A 25,007-nucleotide genomic window follows, 5' to 3' on the forward strand; every position below is an offset into this window, starting at 1 on the left:
TCCGATTATATAAAGAAGTAAATTGTCAAAAATATTGTCCGTAATAGTACATTTCAAATTCATTAAAATCGATGAAAAAGTATATTTTATATAACTTTTTGTCAATTTGTTTCCATCTATATCATCAAAATTCAAATCTCTAATTTTTCATTTTTTGAAGCAAATATACTAAAGTCAAAAAACAAATCTTCAGCGAATCTTTTTAGGAAGGGACAAAAGAATATCGATTCAAAGTCTCCTCTTCTTATTAGAGTCTTTTTCTTAGAGTTCCTCTGCCTGTTTACCAGTTGAAGAACTGGTAATCGTGCACCGAGCAAATGAAATTCGGATAAAAAGAATCTAGGTAGTCGAAGAAGCGTGAGATAGATCGTCCAGGAGCGAGGCTAGCTCTTCACTCTGGACCATCTAGAGAGCTTGACAAACACTTGACACAGCTCGCGCGAGTCTCCTTCAAAACACGGGCCTCATTGTTGCTGTGTCATCTCTTCGGACTCTAGGCCATTGTCCTTCAAAGCGTACATTACCAATCGTTTCGGATCGATCATTCCTAATATCTTTATTATTTAAATATCGCTTTAATAATGATTTAAAATCTTGAATTCGAAACGATTGAAGGTGAAAAACGATATAAAGAAACCGAAACAATATCAAAGACATATCATTCATTTTTTGCAATAATGAAATAGTACAATTTTAAGAAAAACAATTTTAAGAAAAACAAATATAAACAAATATAAATATTTTCAATCACTATAAGAAAATATTAAAATTTTATATTAGTCATGATATCTGTATTTTGATTAGGTATTAATAATAATTTGTATAATAATAATTTGTATTTTGTATATGATTTCCATGCTTTCTTCTTTGAGTAATCATAGCTGAAAGAAAGTTGTGATTTATATAATGAAAAATATATTAACAGTAACGAAGTCTTTATTTTTGAAAATAAAATTCATATAAAGAATAAAATAATATAGAACATCATATTAAAATTTCAAATTCGAAGTATGTATTTGAAAAATCATTTATAAAATTTTATCAATAAAAAAAAATTTTTAAAAATGGTTGTATTTATATTAATAATTTAAAAAATTGCAATGTTTAAATTATGTCACTATTGGAATAAATGAGCGATATGTTCATTCGATTTTTAATTAGTATGTAAAACTTTTTTATTGGAATATATTTATATAATATAATATCCATTATTGTTTATCAAATAATAAATTAAATAATCGAAAGAATCTGTGCTGGATAAATTATTGATGATTTGATCTATGAATTATATCATTTTAACAATCATAGAATGATTATAGTGATATCTTAGAATAAGATAAAATAATTTTAATTATATAAACAAGACATATCATAGATTCAAATAAATTATACATTTGTTAGTTTTTTGATATTAAATAATAAGTTAAAGTATTTTATTTATATTAATTTGATCAAGAAAGAATAAATTTATATTATAAGAAAATTGAACTATCAAAATTGAATAAAATTATTTGACTCAAATTAATGATATATTTGTATATGAATATTGCAATGATAGTGTAATTTTGGTCATATTTATTTATAAAAGAAATAAAATAGTTAATTAAGAATTATATTATTTTTTGTTTTAAAAAACTTAAGTAAATATTATATGAATATTTCATAATTATTTAATTATAAATATTATATGAAAATATATAAATTTCGCATTCTAATAATTTTTCTATTCTTCTAGGAATATAATATTCCAAACAATTGTATTATCTTATGTGTTGGCATTTTTTAGTAATTTTAGTAATAAAAAATTTCTTTATTTTTTTTTGTAATAGATATATTTTCTCACTAATGGAAAGACTAAATCGCTTCATTAATTCTTTTATTTGAAATAATTATTGATAATTTATAATAATTAATAATATCAATTTTAAATACTGACTTATTTTGATTAAAAATCGATTACTTATTATATGCAAAAATGAATATTTATGTTAGATTAGACTAAACAATAATTAAAACAAATTAAAACTAAAAAGTTCAAGTGCGAAGCATATATACAACTTATTACAAATATGAAACATGATGTGTTTACAATCTAAATAATCCACTATCACTCAAATGTAATTTTTATATTATTATATTAAGAAGAATTATTAATTATTATATTAAGAACTTTTCCATAAAATTCATTACAATAAAAAATATTACAATAAAGAAAAATATAGAGAATTTATAGATTTTCTTCTTTAGAATAATGTATTTAAATATATTTTATTTTTTCAAGATAATTAAGATTAAATTATTCTTTTTTATTATGAAACTTATTAAGGAAATTCTATCTTAAGGATATTTTACGATAACTATATTCTAGCTCAATTAACAAGGTAAAATAAAAACTTATTCAAAAAAATTTTTAAATATTGCTATCTTTAGATGCAATTTAAATTATTATTTTTTTTTAATATATATTAAAAAAAAATGCTATAGTTTGTAAAATACATATAATATATAATAATACATAAAATACATAATAATAAATAATATACATAAACTAAAAAAAATACATTATAATTAAATTAATAATAAATTTTAAAAATTATAAATTATAAATTATAAATTAATAATTAATTTATAACTAAATTATAAATACATTAAAATTTTATAATTCATATATAACTCAAAACAATTAAAGATAATTAAAACCAAAAACTAAAGTTATAATAAAACTGTTGATCAAGATAATACTCTTAATCACATATTTCAATGTCATTGAAATTGATAAGAAAGTAACTTTTCAACTCATCTCCATTTTCTTTGAATGTTCCTGTATAAAATACAGCTACTATGTTCATCTGTCCAATAAATAATAATAAAATAAAAAATAATAAAATAAACTTAGAAAATCATTAAGATAAAAAAAGTGAAAAAATACATATAAAAATACATGAAAAACAGAGAAAGAGAGAAAATGATATTTCTCAGGAGTCCAGATTGTTAAAGCCCCATAAAAGAATCAGCCGAGAGACATCTCACTGTCTGAGAATTCGAATTCCCGGTGATCAGCGAACCGATAAAAGCGCGAGAGCGAGCGGATAACCAAGGCGAGGTGTCGAGGGATCCGTTTCCACCGAAGCGGAAGCGACTTCCTGTCCGAAAATCAGCTGACGCTTTGCGTAGTGAATGGAATACGATCGAGAGTAAAGAGGAGTAGAATACCGGCTCCGGACACGTTCTCTCTTTTTCGAGGCCCGAATTGTACGGTGGTCGGCCGTAGCTAGAGGAGGTGACGAGAGAAACGCCGCCTGGTGGGGAGGACTGCGAAAGAAATCGGACGAAGGAGCCCAGTGTGGAGAGATGGATACTCAGTTGGATGGACGATGGAGGGAACGAGCTAAAACAAAAAGAACGGGATAAAAGGTTGGTCTGGAAGGCGAAGCTGAAGTTGAGAAACGGGCCCGGAGGTGGAGAAGAACTGGTGAAGAAACTGGTGGGGGCGGAGCCCCGAGTCTGGATCCTGGATGGAGCCTGTGAATCGTTCACCATCTTCGTCCATCTCGGACCCAACCCCCTTTCTCTGGTCGAAACCTGGTTCGTCTCTTTACCTTCTCTTTCTTTTCTGAGTTCTTTGAAGTTTTATATTGTTTCTTCTTCTTCTTCTTCCTCTTCTTTTTCTTCTATTCTTTATTCTTCGTATCTTTCCTTGACCTTTTCACATCTACTTCGTATTTCTGAATTGAGAATTTCTGATTGAGAGTTCATGCTTGGTGATTCGTAGATGATTTTCGGTAAATTTTGAATCGATGAATTGTCTTTTCTAAATCTTTTCGTTTCTAAATTTTTAATTCTTTATACTGTTGCTTCTCTTCTTGTTTTTTTTTCTAATATTCTTTATTCTTCATGTTTTTTCTTGATCTTGTTATTGATCTTTTCATTCATCTTTTCTTTCTTTTTTAAATTCGTTATTTCTTTATTCTTTGTTCCTTGATTTTTTCACTTTCATTTCGTGCTTTTTACTCCAGTCGAAAAATCGTGCGATTGATTTGACAATTCATAAATAATTTTCGATGAATTTTATATCAATAAATCATCTTTTGCGTTCTTTCTTTCTGAATTTTTCGCTCCTTTCAGAAACACTATTTTTATCTTTCTTCTTCTACTTTTTTTTCTTTTTCTTCACTCTCTTCAATTTTTCTTATCTTTCCTTGGCTTTTCATCTTTACTCTATTCTATTTCCTTGAGAATTCGATTCGATTCGGAAAATTATCAGTGAATTTTGAATCAATGGAAATTTTTTGAAATTTTAAAATTTTAAAATTGTTGATTCGTAGATAAAAATATCTCCTCTCGAGATATTTTGTTCTAGTTCTTTAATTTTTTTTCTTTATCAATATTAAACTTGAAAATATTCTGAGATTCATCTTTAAATTATTTATTAAAAAGTCTTTCAAATTTTCTTCTTTACTCAAAATCAATATTATATGGTAATATTTAATCAATGAAATGTTGCTAATAATTTTATTATTATTTCTTCAAATATTAAAAAAATGATATTAAACGTAATTAAATATTTTAAGTATTTTTCTTAAAATATTGATGATAATGTAACTTCATCTTCTCTTAATTTCATCTTTGAAATATCGATATATTTCTTAATGTCTCTTTTTTATTCAAAATCAATATTATTATTCAACATTATTATTCAAAAGATTTGTCCAGTCAATAATTTTCAAATTTTTCCAAAAAGAATAAATAATTTAGATCATTAACAATAATAATATTTAAATGTTAAAATTTAAAATATTTTCTTTAAAATATTAATATTAAAATGAGATTATTTGAAATATAAATAATAATAATAATAATAAATTATTTATTTTCTAATTACGTAAAATAATTACATTAAAATAATTATTTTGTATAATTTAAAATGTTATTTTTAAATATTATTAAAATTATATTTTAAATAATATTATTTTAAAAGTTATATATGTTCAAAAGTTTAATTCTAGAAACAATTTTTTCTATCCTATTTTATTAATTTTTTTTTTACAAATTTGAAACAAAAAAATAAGAAAATAATTAATTATTATAAGTTATCAAATGATATTAAAAATATAAAATAAATTACACCTGATATTTTTTTATAGGACATTTTTTTATATTATTTCATTTATTACATTTTTTATATAATTTCTTAATTACATTATTTAATTTATTAATCGTGCGATTTTTTAATATTTAATATTTATTCAATATATGATTTTTAAATATGTTTTATTTATTTTTATAGACATATTTAAAAAATGTTTTTTTCATTTTTCTCAACACGTTAATATTTTTTTGCCTTTATTAAATAAAATGGTTTTATCGAAAGCATTTCTATATTTTAAATTACATAATTCGTTTTAGCTTATATAATATAAATTTTATCCAAATTACAAAACAATTATTATATAAAATTTTTCATTCAATTTTTTTCATAATAGGCATATATCATACAAAAAAGAAATTCAGATATAATTAAAATAATCCATTCTTATATGAATATTATATATAATATTATTATAAATAAAATTTACATAACTTTATAATAATTCTTTCAATTTCTCCATTCAAAATCAATTACACTCAAACTATTCCTAAATTCATCTTTGAAATATCAACCTAACCAATATCAAGAAAACCACGAAAGAAAAAGAAGAATGTAAAGGCAAGCATCTCGTCGATTCAAATGCAGATTACGCCGTGTCAGAAATATGGAATTGAAATTGCTCGTTAACTAACTAGCAGCTTGTCGTGAATTAACACGACCGCTCACTTGAATGAGATAAGATACGATGCATGTAAACCAGGTGTAAGTGATAGACGTTTGATAATTAACGGGTATCGAAATGAGAGATGAGGTAGAGATAAGTCTCTCTCGAGGCCGGAGAAACATTATCCCTGTCGTATCCAGTCTATCATCCACCAAAACTGGTTTGCTTTTTGTCTTTCATCCGCCTTTCGTTAACGTCCGCCTCGCGAAAGCCGGGATTCCTACTCGTCGCCGCATGGAAAATTTTGCGTAAAACCTGTCGGCGACCGTGTTTCACGCGTCATCGAAGATCGAATCGTAATTTCATGATGTGTGTCGCATATCGTCGTTAAGAAAAAGTTATGCGTCGATTCGTATATTGATATAAAATTTGATGATTTTTTTTGAGTTTGAATAAATTCTGAATTTTTATTATTTTTTGCAGATGTATTATAATATCGTTCAAATAAAATTTTTGGTTCAAATTTGTCATTTTGAGAATAAATTCGAAAAGCGTGGTTATTTTCATTTTTTTTTTTTTTTTTTTTCATAGATTTCATTACACGCAAGAGGAGCAATCTTTATGAGCACGATAAATTTATAGAGGTATAAATTGATATAGAAACGAATGATTTTTTTTGGATTTCGAATGGATTTTGAATTTTTGCTAATTCTTGGATATAAAATATAGCATATTTAAAATTTTGGAATAAAAAATTATTACAGAGGAAATAAATAAAAGTACGTGAAATTGTAGGTAAATTATATAATAAACTATTATATTTCAAATTTTGAGTTATTAAAAAACATAAAATATCTTTCGCTTAAATAAAAAATGATATAAAATAAAAATTTCATTCATATCTTCAAAATTTGAAAAAAACATACATTTATTAAAATTATTCTTTTTTGCAATTTTATTTATATAAATTTATATAAATAGAAAAACACAAGAAACTATAAATAATATTAAATAAATATAAATATAAATATTGATTTCCAATCTTAATTTCATAAAATTTATTATTTATTATTAAAATATAATCAATCATTTTTGTTTCTCAAAATCTTCGTTAAGTACAGATCTATGGTAAACTAATTTGGTTTTAGGTTGATTTACCGATATCTTCTCATTATTTACTAATCTAAATAATAGTCCTTAGAATATTTCACATTCCAAATTAATTTCATTTTTAATATTAACAACATGGCATATTTAAAAATTTATGTTGTATTTTATATTCTCTTATAATAATTGAAAAATTCATATGAAACCATAAAATTAAAATGCAAATGATTAGATTAAACAATTTAAAATTTTTAAATCATTTTAATTATAATTTTAACGATTGAATACTTGCTGAAAAAGTTTTTAATATTAACATTTTATTTTTTTTTCAGATTAAACCAAAAATATTCAAATTATAGTTTTTATACAAATGTCATTGGTTAACAAGTCAATCGCTTTTTACGATATTACAAATTAGATAACGATATGGTTAGTAGCTTCTTTTAGATTTCAAATCATCAGTATTTTAAATATGTTGTATTTTCGCTACTGCAATATTATTCGAGTAAAATTTCTGTTCTAAAATTTTCGTTATATGGGAATGTCATGTTTTGTGAATTCGAAATAGTCATTTTGGCTAGATAGATTTCATTATATGCAAGATGAACGATTCTTATGAACAAAATATCATTCGTTAAAATTATCAATAAAGAAATGTAAATATGCTAGTAATTTTATGTAAAAATAGTAGAAATTGCAGAAAATTAAAAAACAAATTTATTTTTTATTATATTTCTTTTAGATTTACATAAAATAGTATTGTTTTTTAATGTTACGTTGATAAATAATAATCGTCCAAATAGATTTATTCCATTGCAAATGCAATCATTTGACTTATTTATTTTTCATCGAAAACTTATTTTTAAATTTCTATTTAGCAGAAGTTCTTCTACAGAACTCTCAATTATCTAAATATTTATATTAATTTCAAAGCTATAATTAACTATTAGTAAACATAATCTGAATCCGGTATATCTTTAATTTTCAAATATTATTCTTTATCTAACTTAATCTAACTTAAGTTCGAAATTTTTGTACAAAAACATATATAGATATCATTGAATTTTTTTCTGAAAATCGGAATATGTAAAGATATCTTATTACAAAATCTATCACGTTACATAAAATATAAAGCTTTGACAGCAATTTAAAAAATAAAACAATTAGAATAGAAGATTGAATTAACAATGATTAAATTCACATCATTATTCAAAATCGAAATTTAAAAATATCGGAAATTAATGAATTATGTTGACGAATAATGTTGCTTAATTATTCATAAAAAAATCTATATCGATCATTATATGTTTTCATGGAAAATCGATATAATGATCGGTGATATTTATTATGAAATTTTTTTTGTTTTATTTTAAAGAATCATTCGTAAAAAATAATCATGATTTTCAAGATCTAGGAAATGTCTGAAATGATAAATTTGAATCAAAAATTTAATTTGAGCGATATATATAATACAATTGTGATTATTAATTATCGATATGTATTGATATCTTATTGATAATTTTTAATATATTATTATATTATATTATATATATTATATATTCAATAATATCGTTAAGATATCGTTAATAGATAAAAATGACTATATAATATATAATAATTTTTTTTTATTTTTTTCCTGTTATTCATAATAAGTTGCAATAAAAATAAATTTTATTGAAAAACTGTATTATGTTCATATACATATATTTCACTTTTATTCGTATAATTTATTCGTATAATAATATTATTCGATATTTTAATAATATTTTGAATATATCTGAAAATATATCAAATATCATTGAAATATCTTAATAACATATATAATAATAATGATCGAATAAGAAAAAATAAGAATTTCAATTCATTTTCATTCGATATCTTATAACATAGCTTGTAATATATATAACACAGCTAACATTTTTGCTATTATCGGATTATGCTATTATTGCATTTGTGCTATTATAAATGGATTTGATTAAATTTCGATTTAGAGCACCATTATTTTTTTTTAATTTTTTTTGCATAATCTTATAATTATTAATAAACATAAACGAAATATAATTGTTTTTAATACGAGAATTCATTTGTTTAAAAATTAAAATATGTTATATATTAAAGTTTGATAATTTTGAAGCGTTATATAATTAACACAATCCCTCTTTTCTTTGACTTATATATGTTACGTTGTCAATATGTAATTTAATAGTATTTCATTCATATATTGAAAATAAATTATTAAAGTATTAATACTATAAATATTATTGCTATAAGTCTAAACAATAGATCTTAAAAGGCAGAGCCATTAGTGTATAATTTTTTAAAAGAATTGAAAAGTTTCTTATGAGTATTTGAAATGTTCACTTTGCTTTCTTATGCTTTCTTATATTTTAATAGTTTTATGAAAATCTTTTTGTAATTGGAATTTATTTAATTTGCGAAATTTTCAAATTACTTGAACTCGTGAATATCATTTATTATGTTTATGTAAAAATTGTCTTAAATATCAAAGATAATTATATAAAAAGAATCGATTTTCATTGATTTCGATGATATGAAATAAATGATATAAAATATGAGACTGATATTCTAATTTCGATCATTGCAAAAATTGTTTTATGTTTACATATGTTTTATGTTATTTGCTTATTTTCGCATTCCGGATTCAAAAAAATCAATCAATAAAATAAAAAAATTAACAATTATTTTTGTAAATTATTTTATTAAAAATAAAAAAATGAATATTTATACAATAAATAATAATTAATAAAAGAAAAAAATATATATATAATTTGAAGATAAAAATTAATTGTCTTCTTTTAATCGTAACAAATTCATTTTTTATTTAAAAAAACCAATACCAGTAATTTTGAGAGATAAAATGAGATAATTTTTAATTTTAGGAAATTTTCAATTTTTTTGCAATTAAAAATAATAAATAATAATAAAAAACAAGTAATCTTAATAAAAATTATATTGAAAGATTATATATACATAATCTTATAACTTATCTATATATATCTAATCATATTTTTTATTATATTATTTTAATTACAAATATCTATATGGCAATCTATTAAATAAATTTTACATATAATCATACAAATATTTTACGATACATATTTTAAATTACTCGATATACAAATAATGCACAATTTTTTAGCTATTTTAAACAAAAATTTACTAATACCAAATGTGCAACGAATGTGATAATAATAAAAATTTGAAAAATAATTTATTTTTATAGCGAAAGCATTTCCTAAATGAGATAATCTTATCTTCTTTTTTTTTTCTTTATATTATATAAGATATTAACATTAAAAATTTTAAAAATATTATATTACATATACTTATTGTATACTTTTATTAATAATAAATTCACTAGTTAACCAAAATTAGAACAGAATAGAAATAATTGATTACTAGTTAATAGTTGATTAATTGGTAAAAGTACTTAAGTATATATTTTAAGACCGCAATTAGCACAAAAGAATTTACGATAGATAGCACTTAGAATTCTTGAACTTATCTTTACTTGACTTCTTTTTATGAGTATATCTATAGTCCATTGTATTCCAACTATTAATTAGTAATATTGAAAATTTGCAAGAGAGAATTATTACAGCATACAATTGTACAGCTAATGTATAGGCATTCAATTTCTATAAAATAGAATGATATATTGCGGTATGCATTTTAAACTTGCATTAAAATAAAATGTAATTTTCCACATTTGATGTCCATTTCTCTTAATGCGTTAAGATATTAGAAGATGAGAATCATTTTCAAGCTATGTTCTATGTTTGCATTGTTCATAAGGAAGCCGAAGAGTTAAATAGGTATTATTATTTTTATTACAATTACTGTAAATTCAGTATTGTGTTTATAAAAATTTAATAAAATATAATGAGAAAAATAATATATTATAAAAAATAATAGAAAAAAATATATTAATATATTCGCTAAAAACAATGTTTTCGCTGAAAACAAATGTTATTCAAATTTATATCATTTGTTATAAACTTGATATTGTTAAATTTTTATTTCGCGCTTTTTTATTTTAGAAAAAAATAGTACAACAATGTATCATATAAAATCGACATTATTAAAAACCATGATAATCACTAATGCAATTTATGAATAGTTCCAATATTTTATTGTAAAAAGAAATCTCAAAATTTTGTATTTTTGTTGATTCAAAATTATATTAAACATAATTACAAATAAATATAAATTATAAATAAATCTATGAATAAAAAAATTTTAAAAATCATACTTTGTATAAAATATTTTATAAATATATCCTTTCACGCAAACTTTTTTCCATTACTATTAAACAACGATTAATGCATATAACAACGCATATAACCTCTCACATTCACTAGTTAACCAAAATGATGTCAAGTCGAGCTTGTATATTCTCAATCGTTCCCTTGATACAAGAGTTCGCGATTCATTTCGAGAATATTTCGCGTACGATTTTTGTGATCGTTCTTCTTTCTCACTTTTCTTTCTTTTTTTTTTTTTTCCTCTCTTCATCTCCGCGTCTACCTCCCTTCCGCCCTTGTGCCCTTAATGGATTACGGACCAGGCCATTTTTCAGCCGAAATGGATTTTCATAAGGACCGATATTTTCGGCTTTGCCACGACCGCGATTCTATACCATCCTCCGTTTCATTCTATCTTCGCTCCGCCAAAATGTTTGTAAATAGATGTAAAGTCTGGGAGGGGCTCAGGGAGTACCCCGCTGGGTGAACAAGACGCCCCATCGTGCACCACGGATGGTACATTTCTCGGTTCCTCTTCACCATTCTTTCCGACCATCTTTTGTATTTTCTTCGTCCATCTCCTTCTATTTTTCCTTCTTCCTCTTCGTATTTTTTCTCATATATATTCCAACTCGTTCTTATGCCTCTTATTTTCTCTTTAGTTCTTTTTCTTTTACTCCTCTCCTGTTTCTTCTTCTTCTTCTTCTTCTTCATTATTGATATTATCATTTTAGTTAGTTTTTTGAAATGTCTTTTACATTTCTTTCCAGGTTATATGATTGTAGATCATGTTCGTTTTGGATGTTCTTACGATGATTTTATTACGATTTTTCTGAATCTCATATTTTTTTTTCTTTCTCGCGTTATTGATGTTAGCTGAAATGTCTTTTCTTCTCTGTTTCATTCCAGGTTATATAATTATATATATATTTCTTGCGATTTTTTTGAATCTCATATTTTTTGTTCTTTTTGTTTTTTTATTACTAATTTGAAATATCTTTTATAATTTAATAATTTGAAATATTTTTTATATTAAATGCAAAATCTTTACGTCGCTTTTTCTTTCTATATTCATGAAGTTAAATAATAAATAATAAAATAATTTATCTTTCAAATATATTATTATTATTAAAATATCTATTATTTAAGACAAAGTTATACAGCAAATAAAAATAAAAATAAAAATTTTAATTGGAAATAAGTTTAAACGATTCTCAAATCATTTCACTTTCTTATATTATCTTTTTTTTTTCTTTGTTATTTATTTCTTATCACATTATTTCTTTAAATATTTATATTTTTTATATTTGATTAATTTTCTATTTTATTTAATTCTAATTACATTTTTATTATTATTTTTTAATTATTCTTTAATATACATAAAAATGATAGTGAATAAAGACAAATATAAATCACATTAAATAATCTATTAATTGATATAAAATATTTAAAATATTTTTCTTATTTTTAACTTTGTGAAATTTTAAAAATTATCGTAAATTCATATATAAATTTGGCTTATTACGCGTTTTATCAAAAATATATCAAAAATAAAAAAATAGACAACATAATAATCTTTCATTTAAAAAATAAAAGATCAATTTTTTTTAAGAATATTTTTTCCTCTTTCATTTTTTTTTTAGTATTTATTATTTATTATTTATTTATAAAAAAAACGCTGACTAATAATAATGTAAACAATGCGTATATACTACATTTACATAATAAATATCGATAATTATTGTATATAAACATGTCATATTTTTAATACTTTGATAACATTTATACTTCATGATTACAAAATATTTAAACATGATTTGTAATTCATTTCATATAAATTATATTATTTTGAGATACGCACAATGTCGACAAACATTAATTTGCCAAATGAAAAATACTTTACATTATGCGTAAAATACTATATTTATTTCCATCGAAGTGCGATCCATTCGCTTTTTTTTCCTCTCTTTCTCAAGTCTAATGTTTCCCTGTCTATTTGACAATGTGCTCCAACATACCACACACTGTTGGCCGTGCAAATTATTAACGTCCGTTCAAACACGCGCTTTCTTCGGAAGCGATAAATCATCGGTATGAAAACACATTGTGTTTGCCCTGTGCACTTCTTCGTTGTGTAAATTTGCGCGGGATCCCACTACGAGGAACTTGGTGTCACGCGTGAATTCAATGGAAATCGTGGATAACTGTGGGAACAAAGGCAATTTCTAAGCTCGGTTGTGCCATCGAAATCGTGATTCACGGTGACAAATCGCATCCATGAGCATTCGATTATAATAGGATATCGTATACGTCGATTATCTCACGATGATTACGCGATTATAGTAAATTCTCGTTTATTTGAATAGTGCACTATGGAATATTTATCAAACGCAGTGAAAAGTCCTTTTTTATAAATATTCTCAAAATTAAAAAATATGTTGTATATTGTAGATTATTGAATATTCAATTCTTTTTCATTATTTTTTTATTAATTATTAAAAAAATAATGAAAAAGAATTGGTAAATAGTTAAATAATTTAAAAGAAATAAATCTGAAAATGATTGAAAATTAAATTTATCATTTAAAATTTTCATTTATTTAATTTAATTTGTAATTTCATTTTGATATTATCATCATTTTATATTATTTTTACAATTATACGTTATTCCATTCTAGTTTTCATTCTCAATTTTAAAATTTGTTTAGCAGAATTTAATATTTTTTTCTAGTTTTATTAAATAAGTTAAAATCATATATAAAAGAAAAATGACTGCTGTTATTAAAGTTATTTTTATTATTATATCTTAAAATATATGAGATAATATAAATATAATATATTTATATATTCCAAAATAATAAAAATTTTTATTATTTTTTTAATTTATAAGTATTTATAAATTAAACAATTTTTTTACTTATATTTTCATCACTGTATATACATACATATACTTTTATTTTATTTGCAGTGTTTAAATATAATGCTGGATTAATCATTTATTTATTCGGTCAGAGGTCTAGAACTGATTAATAAAGAGTGTATTGTATTTAGAAATGTATTTTTTAATATCATTATAATATAATTATGATATGATTTTTTTTCTGGAAATAAAATAAAAGATTTTTTTTTAAATTATTTAAAAATATTTTTAAAATATATATAGATATATTATATTTCTTTTTTTAAAATTTTGATATATTTATAGAATGTTCGACATTAAAATCGGAAAAATTTTAGCAATATATTTATTATTTCTATTTTTATTATAAAAATAATTTTTAAATTCTGTGGTATCATCGAAATCGTAACACGAATCGTTCACAGTGACAAATTACATCCATAAGTATTCGATTAACAATAGAAGATATTGTAGATATCGATAATTGTGTGATTTTAAAAACGTATGCTTTATCCCATCATATGGTGAAATTTTTATATGTGAATAAAATGGAGAATTTCTTTTTGAAATTATTCAAAAAGATTTTAAAAGATTCATTTATATTTATTATTATTTTTTTAAATTTGATCATGAATATTTAGAATATTCAAGATCAAAACAAAAAAATTTTGGCAATATGCACGAGATTATTATAAACGAAAAATTTTGTACAATATAAATCAATTTAATTTTGTTTTCGAAATAAATGAAGAAGATGAAACTAATAATTTAAAAAATGCATTTAAATTACTTAATTTTTAATAATAATTATTTAATTGTAACTTATTTTTTACATTTATTTACATTGATTTTAATTATTTATATAAAGTTTTCATAACCTTCAATTACCTTGTTATATCTATGTACACAAATAATCGTACGTTTGACAGATTTAATATATTTGTTACGCACTTTTTAATCTCATAATGAGATGAAATCTCAAAGATGAATATATTTCTTATAAATATACAAAATTTCTTATAATATACAAAGAACTTTATTATTTGTTTTTTTTTTATTATTATTCGAAATAATCAAACTTTTCTTAAAAAAAATTTGAAAATTTATTTATTTATTTCGAGTAATTATTTGTTTTCACATTTTTTTTTTCTTATTTAAACGAAAAAAAAAAGTCTCCAATCTTGTTTAGAATAAGTAGCGAAAAAGTTAAGAGCGGTTATTGAGTTCGATATCCATAAACACGACACAGGAGCACAAAATCCCATGCGTGCAGACTCGTTTCATTGAGAAAGGCGGTCCGCGTGTATGCCGCTTAATGGCAATTCATCCGACAGCCGATGGGCATGCGATTCGCCTTGTGGCAATCGCGTGCACGTGGCCGTGACAACTTGAAGCCGCGGAACGAGGCTGCTTTTCACCCGCGAGAAGCCATGGGATGTTCGGCAAAGGAAAAGGGAAGTCAAAGCGCTTGAAAAAGAAGAAGGCGGGACCCTTCTTCTTTTTTTCCCCAGTCCCTTGAGCTGTCGTGCACCGCTCAATAGGAGCTAATTGCCGCAAGGAGAGCTGCAAATTCGCGGTATTATATAAGTCTCGTCTCGTTTTCGTGCCCGCTGTCAAAGCCAGGATGTTCGTGTTGTCGGCAGACTTTTTAAACTGTCTTTTCAATAGAATCATGAAATTTCAATATAGTGTGCGCGCGTACGCGCATATACGTTGCTAATTTCGATGATAAATTGTGGAATATATGTAAGTATGTAGAGTATATAGATATGTAAAGAAAAGGTATGAGGAGGATTTGATCATTGTGGAAGAAGGAATAATAGAGGCATTTAAAAAGATATATTTTCGAGATACATTTTGAGAAAATAATTTCTGAATGGAAACGCTAAAAGAGGATCGAAAATATATTTTTATAAATATAAAAACAAAATAATAGATGGTATTTAAAGAAACGAGTTCTTCAAGGAGATTTTTAATTAGATTTTTAATTTAAATTAAATTTTAAATTAAAAATATTAATCAAATTATTAAATTAATTAGATTTTTAAATTAAAGATATATCTTAAAACAATATATATAAATTATTATATTTAAATTCATGATGACAGGAATTTATCTGAAAATGCATAAGGTTATTTTATTTGTTGTTTGTTAATTGTATAGTATTATATATTTGAAAATTATTTCAAAATATAGATTTTGAATAATTAAGTATTATAGTAGATTAAATATATAATAAATCTCTACAATTTTATGAATTACAAAAGAATAATTTTATTCTCATTTTAATAAATATTTTTATTTAATAATTCAAATTATTCGTTATTATATTATACATATAATATTTTACGAAATTTTAAAAAATCTAAGTATTTATAGTGTTATAATGAAAGAAAAATAAATTATTTGTTTTCATCTCAGATACGGTCTGTGAAATATATTACTTATTTATCAAACGAAATATATATGTATGTATTAAAGAACCGCATAGAAATTGCATGCTATTAGAGTGAGAGAACTTGTTGAAAGAGAGTGAACTTGTTGAAAAGCTAATTTCAATGAAATTAGAATATATATGTTATTATGTTATATATGTTACTGTTAAGTAAATATCTGTTGTTCAAATCGATTTATTGTAATGATATTTAAACATTATCGAAATATATTTATTATTTTCTAATATAGTCGATTTAATAAAAAAAAAAAATTATTTGCGATTATATCAATCACAATGTATTTTATTTTGCAGATAAATTATTGATTTTAATATTAATAATTTATAAAAGAATTTTTCCAAGTTAGAATTTATTATTAGAATTGTATAAAAATTAAATAATTTGTAAAAATTGTACAACTTGATACGAAAAATAACAAAACAATTCTAAAAGATTTAACACCAATTATAAATATTAATTCTGTTTTTATATACACATTTCATTTTAAAAACACATACATATATATATCACAGATCCTAAAAAAAATTCAAGAGTTCTCAGGACTCATCTGTAATACTTTAAGCAGGATTTACACGAATCCCTGTAGCTTCCAAAGTCAAGGATATCTTTGCTTAGCTTTCTCGCGTACTCTATTGACTGCTGTTACTCGCGTATCGTCCAGGTAGGCAAACATAGAAACAGAAAAAGATCTCCTTTCGTAAGCAAAAGCAGAAAACAAGAGCAAGAGAGAGGAAGATCGGTGTGAATGATCCTAGACATCGGTCGTATTTATACTCCTGTTTGCTTCCTGATTCGCCACGGTGCGCGACCCTTGAAAGTCCAGCTTGGTATCCAGTCAAAACACGCATTCGTTTTCTCGCCACCTATTTTCAGGGATTGCTCGTTTACCTGCTCGTCTTTTTTCGCGCGCATCCGCGTGAAATCGCGTGAAATCCTCGTCCGGCTCGGGAAAATCGCGTTAAGCGGAACTTCAGGGAAAAACTTGGCTCGAAAGATAGTTGGAGATATTTGGGATAAAAAGGGAGTTTCATGAATGGAAGACGAAAGTCGAGGAAGGATTAGTCTCGTGCTCGAGGGTGCCTCAGATCGCGTGAGATCAGCTTTAATAGGTTTCGAGGATTATTGATTCGAAATGGTTTTGATAGAGGAAATTCGGTCGTGGTCGTCGAGATGTTAGAGATATAGTTAAGAGATCTTATTTGATTTTCGTTCTGAAAAGTCAATTTGGTCGTACTTGTGTATTTTTCGGTACTTCTGGACGCATTTTCTTATATATGCGCATGAAAAACATGTATGTATTGTTTTTTAATGTATGTTTAATATTTTTTTTTAATAAATAAAAAAAATAAGTTCATTGAAAAGTTGAATATAATTAACAATTATATTTTAGATAAAATATTAATATTATGATAATTTAATTTTTTAAATATTGTGAATTATCTTTTTAAATGCATTATATATTAATTCTGTAAATTTTCTATCATTATTATTATTTATATCATATCATTATTATGTTTATATTTTTATTCATAACATTTTAATTTAAGTAATTAAAATATGTAATATATATATTATATAATATATTTACATATCCATTATTTCTGTTATATAATGATTTCAATTATAATCTCTTAATCTTTCTATCGAAGAAAATGAGGATTTATTATCATTGTTAAATATATACATATAGTTAAAATAATTTCAAATATAAAACTTGTATGAATTTTATATTCATTATTTATACGGTATTTATTATTAAAATAGTATCTATTGGAAAATCATTCGTAGAAAATCAATATAAATTTTACAAATAATAAAAAAATACTTTATAATGCAATTTTTCTTCTTTTATTGTGTATCTGGACATCTAAATGTTTTAATTTTTTAGCAAAATGTTATTTTATTGCTATTTAACATTAAAATAAAATGCAAAACATTAATAATTATTTAAGATGTAAAAAAATTCATTTTATATTTTTTTTTATAATTATTATCTTCCTCCATAGTTAAGCGAAATATAAATATTTATTTATAAGAAATAATTTGATAAGATCGTCATAATTTTGAATTATGTATAACAATGAAATCAATAAAAATTTTTATAATTTGTTGCAATATTATAGAATATTTCAAAACAACAAATTTAAATATTTTTATTAAAATTCTATTAATTATTTAATTAAAATTCTGTAATTAATAAATTTGTAAATTTGTATCAATTGCTACAATAAAAATTTTATATAAGCTTTTATCCAACAAATTGTATATTAATTTATTTTATAATTTACAAAAAAGAAATAACGAATTCTATTAATAACAATTTTATACCAATGTATATAAAAATTTCATACCAATGTTATAAAAATTATATTTTCGCAATTTTTTTATCTCTTGCAATTTTTCCTTCTCTAAATAAATTTTTTCTTCTCTAAATAAATTAATAAATTCTCTTCATACAAATTGAGAACACTCCATCTTAGAATATCTTGAACATAATATAATCTTTAATAAATTATTCTATTAAATTAACGATTAAAATGACTAAATCTTACTAATTATTTCACGATACTATTAAAATTATCAAATTATCTTTAATAATTCGAAGAGTATTTTGTTACAGAGGTGCAAGGAAAAGCTGAACACTCTTGCTATTTCGGTAATGAATCAGTGGCCGGGAGTGAAATTGAGAGTGACAGAAGGATGGGACGAAGAGGGAAAACATGCGACGGATTCGCTGCATTACGAAGGACGTGCCGTCGACGTGACGACGAGCGATCGGGATCGCTCGAAATACGGAATGTTAGCAAGACTTGCCGTCGAAGCTGGTTTCGATTGGGTTTACTACGAGTCCAGGTCGCATATTCATTGTTCCGTCAAATCGGGTCAGTATTATATTAGTTGTTTTTCATTTTATTCGTTAATTAAATTATTTTTCATATAGAATAATTTGATACATTTCTGACTGAAAAATAATCTAGTTTTCAATTTATTAATTGAAAATATATAAAATGTCCAAAAAAGGATTAAGTTTACTATATATTACTATATATTAATGAGGTCAAATAGATAAAAAAAAGTTGATACTTATGTTGAAAAATGATATAGGAAAGAGTTACAATCGTTCAAAAATTTTTATTTTATATATATTTTTATTTTATTATATATATTCAATCAAAAATTTATTCTGATGGAACTATTAATGTAATAATATTGCAAAAATCAATGAATAATTTATTGCTTAAGATTTCGTCGTTCCAAAATATTTTATCTTTTGTAGTGAAATACATATAATAGAATATTATAAAATAGATTAATAAAATATTAATTTGGAAATAAATTACAATTTACATATACAATGTATATACATAAAAGAATTTCCTTTCTTTAAATAATAAATTTACAATTTTTATTATTTAAATTAAGATTTTTAACATTTCTTAATAGATAGTACATATAATACATAACATATAGTATATAATTTTATAATACATTCTTTTGTTTATAATAATAATAATAAGTTTTTAATATTGTATTGCAATAAATCTTTATATTATTAGTTTCTAATTAACTATAACTTTTTATTACTTTTATAACGAAAATGAATAAATTACATCAGTTGAAATAACATTTTCAAATTTGGAAAAATGTTGTTGCAATGATGTATGCAAGCACAAAAGATTTAAATTTTATCTTAATAATATAATAATTTAGTTGCTTTATATTTTTTCTTAATTTTTAAAATATTGACTGTAGTTCTTGACTTCAGTAAGTAAAAAATCCTAATTATTTACTTTTTAGAGTTTAATAAAACAATAATTTAATATAGATACTTTATATTATATATATAGATACTTAATATAATACTCTTTTTATTAAAATATATGTTCCTTTATATGATACATAATATTTTATATTTTAAATATTTACGCATATTTAAAACGATGATTCTAAGAACAATAAACTATTATTAGAAAAATATGACAACAATAGTATCAATCTATACATAATGATAATATGATTCTATTTGCTTACATTTAAGAGATTAAAGATATTTAAATATCATAATTATCGATCTTGGATAAATCGTATTATCGCTATCAATCGATATTTTATTTGAAAACACGTATATTCCGCCTCACGATTACTTTATCTATTATAATGAAATAATATTAACTAGTGAATGAATTATGTAATGACATTATCTACAATCAGTTTGATCATCTAATTTTTATTTAAATTTCTTTAAATCGTGCGCACAATTTATTGTCTGAATATTACTTATATTTTATCATTGAGAAACAATGTAATTAGATTTTTGGAAATTATGTCAATTTATTTCCTTTTTATTGCATATTATTGAAACATTAATATATATATATATATATATATATACTTTTCTAAGTCATAGTAATATATAAAATATTCATTGAAATAAATAATTAAATAAATGAAATAAATGAAATTAGTAAAATATAATAAACTAAATGATTAATAGAAAATCAAAGCTATAATACAATTAGTATAGAATTTAACTATTGGATTGAATTTTTTAGGTTTAAATTTTTTTAAGTACAATTTTATTTAAATTATTATAGAATTTTATAATATTAAAATATAAATTATTTATAAAAAATTATTTATATTATAAATTTTGTTTTGTTTTTTTTTCAAATAGAGAGATTTTATCAAATAGAGAAAATAATTTTACCATATAATAAATTTTATTTAATTTCTTTTTTTTTTATTAATTTTAATAATATATAATGAATTAATTTTAAAGAGTATAATTAGATATAAATATCATGATAAAATCCAATAAATTAATATGTATAATTATGATAATGCAAATTCAAAATTCGAATAAAATTATTAAAATTAAAAATGAAAAAAAGAAAGAATTTTTTTTTTCAAACAAGAATATTTGTATTTATACTTTTATTTATTATATTATATTTTTATTATATTTTATTCTTATTCTTCTTGAATTTATTATTATTATGATAGAGCAGCACTGCTACACAACAATTCTTACTGCGCCACTAGCTCCTCCATTAAGAAGAAGTTATCTATTTTACCGACTTCCATAGATTTTCGGGATATTGTAGAAAATGATCGCATTCAAAAAAGTTATTCTATAAGCATGCTTACTGTGAAATATCTAATTACGGATATGTCAGAATCTATTAAAGATAACAAGAAACAATCATTCTATATCATTTCGTGAATAATAAAAAATTAAATATTTTTAAAATTAATCAATATTAATATATTTTTAATCATAGATTGTAAAATATAAATATGCATTATGTTTTCATTAAAAAAACAAAATTTTATTTTTTTTATACATATATTAAATATTATTAAATATATGAAAATTTAATAATAATAATTCTAGTATTCTAGTATTATAATTCTAATATTAATTATAGATTATAATATATCTATATATAAATATTTCTATATTAAAATAGTTCAATCTTTATTATTTAAATAAAAATATGTTAATATGTTATAACAATTTAATAAAATTAATGAAAATAATAATTTCTTAATTTGTTATGATTAAAAATAAATAAAAATAAAAAACAATAAAAAAAAGTAAATAAATAAAGATATAAAAAAAATATAAATGCTATATATAAAAAACAGAAATATAAAATTCAAAAACAAATATAAGCAAATTGTAAAATATCTTAATATTATTATTAAATATTATTTCAATATAAATATTCCAAATATAATATAATATATATATAATCATAACGATGATATATACAATATATTTATTTGTAGTAATCGTATTTCAAATTCATACCATACATACATACATACATAATTTTTAAAAATTTATTAGATTAGATTCATTATATAATATTATATAAATAAGATATATAAAAATTTTTTTTTAATGTAAAAAATTCATTCTTTTTTTTTAATAATTTCTTAAAAATTTATTATATAGTGAAAAATTAATTTTTTTATATTATTTATATCAAATATATTATTTATAATCAAAAAGGAGGAAAAATAAAATTGATATATTCATTGGCTTCTGAAACAATAATATTTTCTTTCAATTAATTTCTGGTTAGAAATTCAGAATTAAAGCATTCACTTATGTTAACATTAAAAATAAGTTTCTAAACAAAAAACTTTTATACAATATATATTATTAAAAATAAAAATTATCTTTATATCATTCTTATTTACCATCAGTTGATAAATGCCGATATTAATAAATAAATAATAAAAAAGTCACCTATATTTGGACGTGGCTTAAATATCTGTCATAAATTTTCATAATTAATAAAAATTTAATATGAATCAATATTGAATCGTTATTGTTTCTTTTTAAAAATTCTTTTTTAAAAATTCTTCGAAAAATTTAAATCTAGAAAAATTATTATGAACCTCATTTATTTATTATTATTCTATACGATCAAGCCAACAATGTACTCAAAATGAAATTTTCTATAACTGAATTTTATTACAAAAAGAAAGAAATATCCAGATTGATGCTTTTCAAGAAATTATTTTAAAACAAAAAATCAAAATTTGCAAAAATTTTATATTCAAATAAATTTAAAAATTAAATTATACTTAATGTTTTTCATTTTAACAATAAATTTAAAAATTAAATTATACTTAATATTTTTCATTTTTACATAAATTAGACAAAAATAAATATTTGGTTTAAAATTTCCTTAACTGTTTATATATTATTTTATAAATATTATATATTCCTTATCTTTTTATATATAAGTATAATTAATGTTATTTCAAAAATATAAATATTCATATAAATTTTGCAATATTTATTTAATTTCTTGCGAATTCTTGAGAAATATAATTTAATCTCTTAAAAATAAATAACATTACTTGCAATTCATAGATTGAGAAACACTGATCTATCAACAGAAACGACTTATCTATGTTATCCGATCTTGAATCGATTTTCTTATCGGATTTCCAAATTCACACGACAACACGAGAAATATCTCGTGAACGAATTTCTCTGGACAATCGACAAAAAGACAAAAAGCTAAAAAGAAAGAAGAAATACCGAACCTTCGAGCAATCGGAGGTGCAGGCTCGTTCCTTCGGTCAGTTAAGGTTCGAGTTTCAAAATAAATGTCAATAAATCTAAGCGCGCCTGTCGGCTCAAATTAGATGTCGGCGTAACAATCGCCGCGAAATCGATACGAGCCGAAAGAACGATATTCGAGAGACCACGTAGTTCTCGAAGACAATGGTCGGTTAAGAGAAAAGAGTATCCATGAACACGAGCCACGCGTATCATAATTTCCACGCCTTCATCTATTTTTTCGTCTATGATTTTTTTCTTTTTCTCGAGGATCAATCGATTTTTTAGATGATGTTGCGCTTGATTTTTCAATAAATTTTTTGATAAATTCATTTTTTTTTTTTTGTTATATCTTCGATCATTCGATTCGACTTAAATAAATTACAACTAGTAGATTCTTTTTACTACTAAATCGACCTCCCTAGATAGATCGATTTCTTGAGTTGGATAATCCTGTTCCTGATTTTTCGATAGATTTTTCTCGATAAATTCATTTTTCTCTTGTTATATCTTCTTATAGTAACCGTTTATATATTTTTTTTTTAAACTTCAAATAATCCTGCAACTTATTTTTTGTATAGATAGATAGAAATATATTGTCTTTTCTAAATCAATCGATATAGAAATAAATCGATTGTTTAATCGATCTTTGCACTGTAAATGATGCACTGCGCTTGATTTTTCAGTAGATTCTCTTTTAAATGTTTAAATTTTCTAAAAAATTTTTGAAACATTTATAGATTAAATTTAATTTGATTCTTTATTATTATATATCAAATTATTATGACAATAGTCAATTATTATCCATTTTAAAAATGGAAATGAAAATATATATACATCTTTTTTAGCGATTTTAAATTTATAATTTAATTTACAATTTATTTACAATTTAAAAAGATACTGTTAATATTTGTCGAAGATTTTCACATTTAGTTCTAAATCTGATATTAATTGCAAAAATATTTTACTATTTAGGATAATTTAATAAGATATATTTGACAATTTATTGTATTTATATTACAGATGTCATAGACAATTGTAGATGTCATAAATTGATTGATAGATTAAATTTTGAAATTAATTATAGTATAATTATAAGTCTGATGTGATTTAATAAAAATTTTTATCGGCTATGAATTAAGTAGATATATACAAATCAATCTATTCAAACTTAAATTTTTTGATGATTTTCTATTTTTTTTACTATTATGTAGAAATGTGAAATATCATGTGAAATAAAATATTTAAAATATTATTTTATCGATTATATCAATATCTATATCATTATCATTTTCCAATTTAAATCTATTGTAAAAGCAATTTAAATAAATATTTTTGAATACCAGTATCATTTTTATTATTATTATTATTGTCTAACAGCAACTAAATGCTCTAACAAGTGATCTGAAAATACCTCACTTCATTATTAAAATTCATTTTTGAG

General features: G+C 22.4%; 1 protein-coding gene across 1 annotated transcript in view; it reads left to right on the forward strand.

Moving 5' to 3' along the window:
* The window catches only part of LOC122715651 (sonic hedgehog protein A), a 149,726-nt gene that overhangs the window by 116,548 nt on the left and 8,171 nt on the right, over positions 1-25,007 (forward strand). The window contains exon 2 of the mRNA XM_043937995.1: positions 19,100-19,361. Within this exon, the coding sequence (XP_043793930.1) occupies positions 19,100-19,361 (262 nt within the window). The remainder of the gene's footprint in view (positions 1-19,099; positions 19,362-25,007) is intronic.

This window comes from Apis laboriosa, unplaced genomic scaffold (genome assembly GCF_014066325.1).
Source record: "Apis laboriosa isolate Shangri-la unplaced genomic scaffold, ASM1406632v1 scaffold39_cov144, whole genome shotgun sequence".
Lineage (NCBI taxonomy): Eukaryota > Metazoa > Arthropoda > Insecta > Hymenoptera > Apidae > Apis > Apis laboriosa.